This window comes from Balaenoptera borealis (assembly GCF_965194805.1).
Source record: "Balaenoptera borealis genome assembly, chromosome: 20".
NCBI classification, from domain to species: domain Eukaryota; kingdom Metazoa; phylum Chordata; class Mammalia; order Artiodactyla; family Balaenopteridae; genus Balaenoptera; species Balaenoptera borealis.
Window position 1 is genome coordinate 39614204 of NC_138879.1, and position 12812 is coordinate 39627015.

General features: G+C 38.7%; 1 protein-coding gene across 4 annotated transcripts in view; it reads right to left on the reverse strand.

Annotated features, from left to right (window-relative positions):
- The window catches only part of ACACA (acetyl-CoA carboxylase alpha), a 203418-nt gene that overhangs the window by 95965 nt on the left and 94641 nt on the right, over positions 1-12812 (reverse strand). For all 4 annotated transcript variants that reach the window (XM_082373891.1, XM_082373890.1, XM_082373893.1 and 1 more), the window contains 4 exons: positions 12076-12157; positions 10996-11094; positions 8839-8945; positions 5564-5674 (listed from right to left, as the gene is read on the reverse strand). In XM_082373891.1, coding sequence (XP_082230017.1) covers positions 5564-5674; positions 8839-8945; positions 10996-11094; positions 12076-12157 — 399 coding nt within the window. The remainder of the gene's footprint in view (positions 1-5563; positions 5675-8838; positions 8946-10995; positions 11095-12075; positions 12158-12812) is intronic.

Below are 12812 nucleotides of genomic sequence, written 5' to 3' on the forward strand. Positions count from 1 at the left end.
ATTATATACAGTACTGTTGTAGTCAAAGGACTTTCATCTTCAGTTTTGAAGCATACTGTCACTAGATACAGAACTCTACACTAGCAACTATTTTCTTTCAGCACTTTAAAGATACCGCAATGTCTTCTGGTTTCCACTGTTTCTACTGAGATGTCAGCTATCAATCTTATTATTACTCCTTTGAAAGTAATCTTTTTTCCCTGGCTGCTTTAGGATTTTCTCTTTTCTCTGTCTTTTTAGGGGAGTGGAGTGGCAGATTTACTCTGATAAACTTAGATGTGGTTTTCTCTGTACTTCTCCTTGCAGGGCTCATAGTGTTTTTTGAATCTGTGCTTAGTATCTTTTCAGGAAATTCTTAGCCATTAGTTCAGAAGAATTCTTAGCCATTGTCTCTTCAAATATTGCTTCTGCTCCATGATTTCTTCAAACATTGCTTCTGCTCCATTTTCTCTCTCTTCTCCTCTGAGACTCAAAGTACACGTTAGATCATTTCACTGTCTTTTATGCTCTGTATCTCTTATGCTTTGTTTTGCTATATAACAAGTCACCTCAAAACTCAGTGGCTTTCTTAGGACACCAACCATTTTATTTGCTCATGATGCTGTGCTCATCTGGGCAGTTCTTCTGGTCTTGCTACAGTCATTCACGTGCACATCATCATCTGCTGGCTCGAGTGGGGCTGAATGGTCTCACTCAAATGTCTGCTGACTTGTGCTGACTGTTGGCCAGTAGGTCTACAGAGCCTTGACTGGAACAGCTCATCTCTATTGCATGTGGCCTCCATCCTCCAGTAGGCTAGACCAGGCTTCTTCAATGCAGTGTTCCAAGAAGAGGGTGAGGGCAGACGCTGCAAGGCTTCACAAGCACTAGCCTCTAGAACTTACACAATACCACTTTGGCCACATTCTAATGGTCTAAGCAAGCCACAAGGCCAGCTAAGATTCAAGGGGTGGGAAAAGAGATGCCACCTCTTAATGGGAGGAAAGGCAAAGTCACATTGCAAAGGTTTATACATTCAAGAACAGGAGAGGTTATTGCGGCCATCGCTGCAAACAATCTACTATGGTCCGCCCTCTGGCCACAATAATTCACATACCTCCCACATGCAAAATAGACTCACCCCCTCCCAAGACCCCCAAAGTCATCCAATCATGGCATCAGGCTTGAGGTCCATTTTCTCATAAGTCATGTCCACAAGCAAAAGAGACTCCTTGGGTGCAGCTCCTCAGGTGCTCTTGATCCAAAGATCTGGGAACTAAAGAGACAAGTTATCTGCCCCCAACACCCCCAACATTTAATGATGAGATGGGGAGAGAATAACTGTAAAAGATACTCCTATTCAAAGAAGAAAGGACAGGAGGTACATAGCAGTCACTGGTCCACAACAATTCTGAAATCCAGACGGGCAGATGTTGTGAGGTTCCCTTACTCCAGGGACACGGAATTTTTTTTGTTGTTTGCTTTGTTTTTTACTACGGTCTTGTTCTGCTCCCTGTGAGTGGTTTCCTAATCCATGGGTCCCCTCTGCTCTTAGCTGCCCTCTGGGCTCCTGGCTCCACAATCTGAAAAATCTCTTTTATTATTAGAAATTACTAATGTTTACAGCTGAACAACTTTTCCAGTCTGCTTCCTATTCATAGAAAATCGAAGTCCCAGAGGCCTCTTTGAAGTCTGAACTGTCTCTGTCCCTTTAGTCCCTTTGGTGCATTTATCAACAGAATTCTCTCAGAAACTTTGTGGTTTTCCTATGAATCATATTGGAAATTCACTACTTGCGCCAAAAGCATACCCATAACTTTTCTGCACAGACCTCTCTGTACCTCGGGCTTGTCAGGCTGCTGTGGGACAACACCTTTAAAATTCTTAGAAGCCCTTCTTTTCTAGCTGAGAGAGTAATCTACCAGGTACTGTCTTAAATATTTCTGAGGTCTTAAAGGATCTCCCAGGCACTCTTGATTTGGTCTTTACTCTGAAGTCATTTTTTACTTTGAAAATCTTTTGCCAGCTGGAGAGATTGGGAATGAGAAATAGTTCTATTTTCAAACTCAACAAGTTTGAAACACCTTCTTTAGTTCATCCCTCTTTATAGTTCCTCAGCAAAAGCAACCAAAAGCATTCAACAGATACTGTTAACACTTTATCCAAAAAGATCTCCTTAACTAGGTCTACAAGTTCACTAAATACAGTCTCTACCTTCCAAGTTACCTCAGGTAATTGTTCCATCATTACAGAACATGGGTTACCTTTTCCCTCACTGCCTTTCCATCCTGCACTAAAAGTTTGTTCACCATTCTTCCAGCCTTCATTAACAACCTCCTTACCATTTTTCCAGCCTCCACCTATGAGCCAGTCTCAAAGCCAATGCCACATATTTTACTTTTTTGTTAGGGCAGTATTACACCTTTAGGTATCAATTTCTGGGTCAGTTATCCATTGATGCCTAACAAACCACCAAAAATTTAGTGACTTAGGATGCTGACCATTTTTTTTTATTTGCTCACAGCAATTTGAGCTGGGCTCAGTTGGGCAGTTTTTCTGCTGATCTTGGCTTGGAGCCACTCACGTAGTTAGTCATCTGGCAACTTGACTGGGGTTGGATGGTCTAACGTGGCCTCACTTACATGTCTCAAAGGTGCTGGTGACTGTCAGGTCTAGGAAGCCTCAGTTGGGATAACTCATCTCTGCTTTGTGTGGCCTCTCTTTTCCAGAGGGCTAAACTGGGCTTTTCACAAGGCAAGTCTAAGGCTCATTCCAAAAGGGCAAGGGCAGAAACTACAAGACCACTTGCAGTTTAGGCTTTGGAACTTGTACACCATTTCTACCACATTCTATTGGTCAACCCAAGTCACAAGGCCAACCAAAATTCAAAGGGTGAGAAAAAAAGACTCTATTTCTTTGTGGGAAGAAGGCAAAATCATACTATAAAAAGGTGTGTATATAGGGATGGGAGGAGTTATCATGGTCATCTTTGCAAATACTCTCTCACATGCTCTTTACTGTATTTTTCATCCTTTTTGTCTCTTCATGCTTCAGTCTGAATTTTCTTCTGACCTATCATCCAGTCACTAATTCTCTCTTCAACTGCATCTAATATGCCATTAAACTCCTCTATTCACTTAATTTTAGTTGTTGCATTTTCAGTTCTAGAATTTTCATTTGCTTCTTCGTTATAGTTTCCAGTTGTCTGCCAAAATTCTCAATCTTATCTTTAATTTCCTTGAATACATTAAATATAGTTACTTTAAAATCCTTGTCTGATGGATCCATTATCTAAACCCTCTGTGGGTCTGTTTCTATTGGCTTTTATTTTTCTTCATTTTCAAACACATAATTTGATATGCTTGCTTATTTTTTTAATTTATTTTATTGAAGTATAGTTGATTTACAATGTTGTGATGCCTGCTTATTTTTAATTGACTGCTTGAAACTGCATTTGAAAAATTAATAGAAATAATTTGAGGTTCTGGATGTTACCTTTCTCTAGAGAGAATTTATATTTGCTTCCTGCTGGTGGCTAGGGATGCTAGCAACCCTAGAACACCATGCTGGAGGCAAGAGTTGAGCATTTTGAAGCTGAGATTTAGTCCCTTTGAGAACTGGTCTATTTCTAGTTCATTCTTACTCCTTCAAGATCCCAACCTAAAATGTGGGAGGTTTCCCAGGGAACCCTCTTCAGCAAACCCTACAGTCTAAGGTTTTTCCTTTTAGTCTTATAAGACTGTTGAAAAATCGAATCAGCTTTTTTTTTTTTATTTTTTTTTATTTTTGGCTGTGTTGGGTCTTCGTTTCTGTGCAAGGGCTTTCTCTAGTTGCGGCGAGCGGGGGCGACTCTTCATTGCGGTGTGCGGGCCTCTCCTTGTCGTGGCCTCTCTTGTTGCGGAGCACAGGCTCCAGACACGCAGGCTCAGTAGTTGTGGCTCACGGGCCCAGTTGCTCCGTGGCATGTGGGATCTTCCCAGACCAGGGCTCGAATCCGTGTCCCCGGCATTGGCAGGCAGATTCTCAACCACTGTGCCACCAGGGAAGCCCTAATCAGCTTTTCAACTGCTTCTTCTCAAACTAAAGGATATCTCTAGGTAAAAAATGGCCTCAAACATGAGACCTCTCTGGGTTTCATTCTTCTCCTATATCTTAGCCCCCAAATTCTTCATTGCCTTGAAAGATCTCTAGTGCCTTAAAACAGATTTATTTTTTTTTAATTTGGCCACCTTTCCTAATTTGCTCTCAGTGGGAGGACTGATTTGAGTTACTTAGTTAATCATTACTGGAACTTAAGGACTTTTACGTAAAACTTCCTAATCTTAGTATTCTAGCTATTTCAACTACTTGATTCCACAGTAATAAGTAATTTTGAATTCTCTAAAGGAGTTAACATTTTAAAAAATTAACATGCACTGACCTACTTATGAAATTAGAATTATTACAGAAGGAATAAAAAGTAAATGACAGGTAATATTCAAATATTGACACTCAAAATAGGATAATGCAGCAAAACAATAACTTTATCACTTTCTTTGTCTAGTATATCAAATCATGGAAGACCCAGCTCACAGAGTTTTTCTCTTTAGCTCATGACAATGAAGCAAGACGTTTGGTGCTGAATGGTTTAAAAAAAAAAAAAGGGGCAAATAATATGTGGCTAGGGGTACTAGTAAAAGATGGTACAAAGTAAAAGATGCTGGGAAAAATAAGAAAAAGTGGGAAGCTAGGGAAGTGAAAAGCCCAGAAGGTGTCCCAATTTTCCTTTTTCTGCCTCTTCTTTTTCTGGGTATTGGTAGGAGAAAAAAAAAAAGTGAGTCAAGTATGTAAGGGTGACTCTGAGGGCAGGAAAAAAGAGACTCCTGTCTTCTGATTCTTTCTCTAAGATTCTGAAAAGAAATCATTTTTTTGGCCTCCATAACCAACTTGTAGTATGGCCACATCCTTGGCTGCAAATCAGAGGATTAGGCAGAGAGAGATCCTAGGTTTAGCTTTCCTGAGCCACCCTCCGTTCTCATAGAACATGGGACTGCCACAGGGTCCCTGTGCCAGGGTGTGGTGGCCATGCAGTACAGGCCACGGTATTATAGACTACTGGGCCACAACACATGACAGAAACTCAGGAGCCTGCAGCCAATTTGAACTGAAGTGAGGTGAAGTCAATCAAAGAGCTTGAGTGAGGCCAGGCCAAGAGTATCCAGATCAGGAATTAACCGTGTCACATACATTGTCTAAAGTGCCAGCAGAAGAGGGGCACAAAAATGTAGAAAGGTACTGACTCTTGCTTGTTACTATGAGTTCCTATGAGCCACACAAACCATATGCAGGAGAGCTATCTGAGAAACTGAGCAATATTATATAAGACAGAATAACTCTACTGCTTGAATTACCTAAATGAATAAAACCTTAAATTGAACTGGACATTTTATTAATTCTTTTCCCCTGCTAATAAGCAGGTAGAGGCTAGAAAGAAAGACAGGATTAGCTGTAGATTAAAAAATCTAAATATTTTCTGGACATCCAAATTACATGCATCTCTGATATACATGTTACTTCCAATAAATAACGACAGCTTGTACTCTACCTGTCTGAAGAGGTTAGGGAAGTCATCTGCATTGTTGACTTTTCTGATTCCCTTCCCTCCTCCTCCTTCTGAGGCCTTGATCATTACTGGATATCCAACTTCCTCCGCTGCCTTCAAGAAGAAAGAGAAAAATGGAAATGAGAATGGTATTAGTAGGGAAGGAGAAAACTGGCATTTTCTCCCTTTAAAAATGCTGTCATTTGGTAGGTCTATATATAGCAAAATAGAAAGATCCTGAAGATATACTATTAGGTGGGAAAAAAAAGTACCTGAATAATATTTGTACTATTGGGTTGAACAAGAAGAAATTGCGTTTTTTTGGTAGGTAAAAAAATGGTTGAATATTGGCTATTTTGTATGGTTCAATCTAAGATAATCCCATATAGGTCAAAAACAAAGTAAAACTATATGTATAATTATGTATGCATTCACACACTTACATATGTAAGTATAAAAACACAAGTCTAGAAAATCCACCAGCGGTGATTTATAAAAGGAAGATGAGTAGATATAAACTTTCACTTTTTACTGTATATATTTCTGTATTATTAGAATTTCTCATAAGATGCAGGAATTTGTCTATTACCCATAATTTTTATTTTATTTTATTTTATTTTCAAGTTACCAGAGTATATACTTTCTGTCTTTATTCCATAATTTTTATTTAAAAAAAAAGACAAAAAGACATACACAGTTCACTTATTATAAGCTGATGGCCGGCCTCAGCATAGCTTCTGACCCTCCGACAACATATAAGACTCAACAAATCAGGATTCTCACATATCCAGAAATTTTTCTTACTCAACTTTTTGATAAAGATAAAAATAACAAGATACCAAAATATTAATGAAAGTAGTCAGAAAACTAATTTTCAACACATGCTCTAAATGTGCTTTTCACATTTACAGTATTTTATAATGATCAGGTGATGATCCTAAAACTTTTTGAATATTTAATTATATATCCATTAAGTAAGGAGCCAGTTAAATCACGATATACCTATTTACTACACTACTATGCAATTATTAAAGGAATGATGTAGCCTTTACATGCAATGATATGGAAGATGTCCATATTATAGTTAAGGCAAAAAGTAAATTGGGGAAAAGTTAACCAAAAGTTTAAAATAACTGAGTCATTCCTTTGTCAAAACATTCCAGTCTTTCACGGTTTACATTGTAACAATATCTAAAAAAGTGTCACCAGAAAAAGACCATTTCACATTTTAATTTTTGTCAGTAGATTAGGCATGAAAATCCTTCACTCACAGTCCCATCTCTTCTAAACTCTCTTAACTATTCACTTCTATGCTTATAAACAAAATTAGCATGATGAACTCAATCACTGGGTGATAAATGAAGAAACAGCCACAGTTGTGAGAAAGACTTAAAAAAAAATAGGGGGGGCTTCCCTGTTGGCACAGTGGTTAAGAATCTGCATGCCAATGCAGGGGACACAGGTTCGAGCCCTGGTCTGGGAAGATCCCACATGCCGCGGAGCAACTAAGCCCGTGCGCCACAACTACTGAGCCTGTGCTCTAGATCCCGTGAGTCACAACTACTGAGCCCGCGTGCCACAACTACTGAAGCCCATGCACCTAGAGCCCGGGCTCCGCAACAAGAGAAGACACCGCAATGAGAAGCCCATGCACCACAACGAAGAGTGGCTCCCGCTCGCTACCACTAGAGAAAGCCCGTGCACAGCAACGAAGACCAAACGCAGCCAAAAAATAATAATAATAAATACATAAAATAAATAAATTTTAAAAAACACTATAAAAAAAAATAGGGTAGCCCACATGATATAAGAAAAAGGCAGGCCTTTTAAAAATATATAAAAGCTCTAGGCACAGGTCATCCATTTAAAATATTTTAGAAGAATTTTAATGCCATGAGGAAAATGCTTATGTATAGGTAGAAAAAAACCTAGGATTACAAAAACAATGTATATAGTAAGACCCTAATTTTACAATTATCATAATAATTATAGTTATGGGAATCTACTAATAAAGATTATCATTATATGAATCTATGAATCAAAAAAGGCTGGAAGAAAATATATGAATATGTTAACAAGACTTATCTTTGGATGGTGGGCTTATGGGTTTTATCATCTCTTTTCTTACTTTCCAAATTTTCTACCAGAAAATTTTATGTTTATAACCAGGAAAAAAAGGAATTTTAACTGATAAGCAAAATAGCTAATTCCCTACAAAGGGCTTCTACTCTTTTGCAAATTATAGCAAACAGAACATAGCATTAGCAATTCAATTAGAAATATTAATTCTTCTTATTAAGGAGATTACAGGATGCTTAACTTGAAATGCAAACAACAGAGCAAAATTAGTTGAGCATTCAGTGTTCCTCCTGAATTTATAACATACAAGTCAAACAAGAGTAGGGTGTTTTTCTAAAATATAGCCTCTTTCATTATCTCCTTGGAGGCATAACTGACACTTCCAACTAATTAAAAAGTGAAAGGGGAACAAACTGGAGAGAACTATGAAGAAAGAAAAAGTAATGTTAGAGAGCCGACCTCCTTTTGCTTGGGTTCGTGTTTCTACATGGACAGACAATAATTAGAGTAATAGTTTCAGCCTCTATCAGCTCCCTCCCTCATTCTTCCCCAAGGGAAAAAGAGTGAATTCTATGATTGGTCAGTTCGGAAGGAGAAACTGAGCATGTATAGCTCAGCCTTTTCCCCTTTGGGATCAGCCCACTACACAGAACATATGCTGTTTGCCAGCTCTCAGTCATACAATAAACTGAATGGCAAAAGCTCTGCCTCTGCGGTCATTCACACCACCAGTAACCAGTGAGCGAGCCTGCTTAACTGACATTCAGTTTACGAATCTGATTGCTGCTACACACTCAAACCATTTTCACCATCATCTCTATTCATAATAAAGCTGACATTTTGATCTCTCTCTGCCTGGCTTCTTGGTTCTGAACTCAAGTAGGGCAAAAAGTGTTGTTTGCCCCCAACTCCCCCCACATGCACACAAATACTAACAGGTGGTAGAGAATAGAATCAGAACCTCCTTAAAGCTCTGATTTAACCACCTAAGAAATGTTCTGTCCAAGTGAACGGCTTGCTTCAAAACAAATTTAAATTATTTTTGTGAAACATAGGTCACCTCCTCATAAACTATACCTCCTGGTCTTACAACCCTAATGCCATCATGGGTGTACATCATGAACCAGGCTCCAAATCCCTGTATTTGGGACTATAAGTGGTCCATTGAAAAACATCACTCCCGAGAGTTAGTAACTTACCTTCAGCCCGTCATCCACATCCTTCACACAACCTTTTTCATATAGTTCCTGAGGAACATTTAAGATACGTTTTGAAAAATCATTTTCGTGCCAGTCCACACAAAGACCTGCAATAGATAACAGTGACTTAAAAGCAGCTACAAAAGCTTCTGTTCTTGTCAATTTTCTGCTTATACCTTCTTTATTTCCCCCCACTGTTTTTTTGGCAGTGCCACATGGCTTGCAGGATCTTAAGTTTCCCAACCAGAAATAAAACGCAGCCCCACGGCAGTGAACGCGCCGAATCCTAACCACTGGACCACCAGTACCTTCTTTAAAATGCTTTCATATTTATCCAAAATTGAGGGTAGATGGGAGAAAGAAGGATACCATAAAACCCTGATCAGTCCTTGGAGTTAGCAGGATTTATCTATAGCAACACCTGGCCACTTGGGTTCTGTTGCTGGAAAAAGCCAAGAGAGCTAACAAGCAGCAACTTAAAAAAATGCAAGGACATACAAGACAAAACAAACAAAGAGAAAAGCACGTCAGACTTCTCACATAAACTCAGCAGGCAAAATACCTTCAATGTGCGTGTTCAGGGCTGCTCCAGGGCCAGAGGTCTGAGAAATAATTCAATCTTTATGAGCTCTTGGAAATGGAAATGGCGGTTTTATTGGCCTCAGCAGAGTCATGATTCCATACTCCCTGAATGTCCCTGTACTCAGCCACAAAGGGAATGGTATAGCCTCTCCATTCAAACAAGAACAAATTCAACGTTTTATTTTAAACTGTTTGACCCAGCCGGTCTGGAGAGGATATTGCAATCCCCCTGGAGAGCCAGAGTAACAAGAGTTCACATCTGTTCTGACTCAAGACAATGGTAGTTCCTATTCGGAAGAGGTTTTAGTGTATGTTTGCTCTCTGTGCTTCAGTACCAAAAAAACAGAAGTTCATATTGTTATCAGCTATAATAATTCACAACGCACTCTTCAAGGGATTCATCAAGAATAAATCATTTTTACAAAAAATTCATCCTTCTGCATGTCTGAAAGAAAGGTTTATTATTGACCTCATTTTTCTGCATCAAGGGCAAATGAGAGGTTGAATGGTATTAAACAAGCAAAGCAAATTATCAATAGACTGTGGGCTCAAATCAAGAAAACACTGGCAAAAAAGAATAGAGGGACTTCCCTGGTGGCACAGTGGTTAAGAATCCGCCTGCCAATGCAAGGGACACAGGTTCGATCTCTGGTCCAGGAAGATCCCACATGCCACAGAGCAACTAAGCCCGTGCACCACAGCTACTGAACCCATGTGCCACAACTACTGAAGCCCGCGTGCCTAGAGACTGTGCTCCACAACAGGAGAAGCCACCGCAATGAGAAGCCTGCACACTGCAACAAAGAGTAGCCCCCACTCGCCGCAACTAGAGAAAGCCCGTGCGCAGCAATGAAGACCCAACGCAGCCAAAAATAAATAAATAAAATAAATAAATTTATTAAAAAAAGAATAGATACATGTATATATATAACTGAATCACTTTGCTGTACACCTGAAACTAACACAATATTGTTAATCAACTATACTCCAATATAAAATTTTAAAAATAAAGATTAAATAAACAGAAAGAAAGAAAGAAAGAGAAAGAAAGAAAGAAAGAGAAAGAAAGAAAGAAAGAAAAAGAGAGAGAGAGAAAGAAAGAAAGGAAGGAAGGAAGAAAGAAAGAAAGAAAAAAGAAAATACTGGCAGGCAAACATCTGAGTAGGTGGGTTTTAGCTTTTTCCTAGTGATTCCAGTTACCTCCCAGGCAGGTTCAAAGGCCTATTCCACCTAAGAAGTCCATCTCTGAGGAAGATTCTAGCCTACCCAGAGTAGATCTGAATCCACAGAACCAGATGAGTTTTCTCAGAGTTTCTCCAAATTAAGTCCCAAGATCATTTACATTACAATTTAGCATCTACATACCTGGTACAAAATTTACATTCTTAAGACATGATAAAATCACAGGTACAACAATTAAGCCAGGAGATACAAGATACCATTAATTAATGTGTATTCTATTTCTGTCAAATATCCAACGCATTTTAAAGCAGGCTTAAGCCCCAAGGCCACAGTCCCAAATATTCTACTGAGCTTTTCTACACTTTAAGATACAAACAAGAAATAATTTCTTACCACTGCCACTCCATGGAAGAGTTGGGATACCTGCAGTTTGAGCCACTATGGAAGATGCAATCTTATCCCCCAAAGCCCACATGGCCTGGCTTGGAGGACCTGAAAACAAAACAAGGAAAGAACCCTGACTGTAACATTTTGGCCTCGTTTCTGTCACATGTATTTTGTCTTCCATATAATTATTTTTGTATTTGTCTTGTATCCCCTACAGCACATATCATCAACATCAGAAACTTGATTATGGGGACTACTATGTTTTGGCTCATCTTTGTACCCTTCATAGAACCTAATGTGGTAAATTTTTGCATACAGGGAGAATTCAATATATATAAATATATGCTGAATTAAATTCCTGACAAATGTAACTCTGATTTTATCATCTGTCATGATCCAACTTTACCACATTAACAAAGTCTTTCTTTTTTTTTTTTTAACCAATATCCTGAAGTAAGGACAATAAAGTTTTGGTGTTCAAGTTTAAAATATTATACTCTCCTTGGTCTTAGGGAAACCCAAAAGGAACATTTATCTTTAATAGGCTTTACAAAGCATAATCATCATTGCAGATAGAGGCAGAAACACTTTGAGCCATATAACCTCAAATTTTCTCTCTGTATAGAATAGCAGAAAAGTCAGAAGAAACAGCTCTCACTTATAGGAATATAATCTATATGCTTAAATGTGAAGGAAATGATTCAGGGCACACTGCCAGCGTATCCTAAGTATTCAATTATCTTTTCTATATAAAAATAGGTCCTTTCTCCACATGTTTTCTTAACGTTAATGGCAAAGTTTTCAAAGGCCAGTGTTCTGGAAATCAGAGCCTCCTCCATATCTCATAGAAAAGAATCCAGGGACAAAAAACACAATCAAGATGCAGGATGTAAGAAATGAAGGATTAAAAAAAAAAAGAAAAAGAAAAAGAAATGAAGAAAAGGGTTACTCTGAGAGCTGCTGACTGATGAAAAAATAAGAGCCCAGTGCATGTTAAACAGAAGAAAAGCAGAATATAGAGGAGAATATGGGCCAAAATGACAGAGAGAAACAGAAAGACACGAACAGTGTATCAGAAAGGCTTACCCATGAAGGCGATGCCATTTTTCAAAAGAAGTTCTGGGAGCTTGGGATTCTCAGAAGCATGACCCCAACCAGCCCAAACTGCCTACAAGGGAAAACAATATGATTCATTCTTAAAATTCATATTTAAAAGAACATGATAAACTGTATTACTTTCTACCAAGACTGGCCCTGCTCCATGAGGTACAATAGCTCCATGGCAGCCTAATGCCTAATTCAGCTTCTATGCCTGATTCTTGGCAAACTTTTCACAGAACAACAATAAGCAGTCCATTGTGGTAAAACCTCTGAAGAGGTCAAAAACAGGTTGAAACTGATATTAAGATCCAGCTAGTATTGTTGCTCTTTAGGAAACTCAGTTCATAGCCTTTCAACTAGACTCTATAGAGCCTCTTCTAGAAATGTTGGTTTTCTTCCACAGATTGAATTACTTTGGCCACCCAACTCCACCTTCATATCTAGTGGTTATACTGCCATACAAATCCCGAGTTTTTTTCTCTTTGGGCTTTAAGACACTTACCCTAAACTCCTCAACACAATGTGATAGGGAAGAAACAACCTCCTTCTACACTACCATATTCTGGACTACAAGTATTCCATTGGAAACAGGCAACTTTTACTTACTAGGAGGTTTGAAGGTGAAATGGATAGAATAATCTCTGAAAGACCCTTACAAACCTCTTGTTTGGATTACGTTTACTTTATGTTGGCTCATTCCATTCTTTCCATCTTTCCTTTCC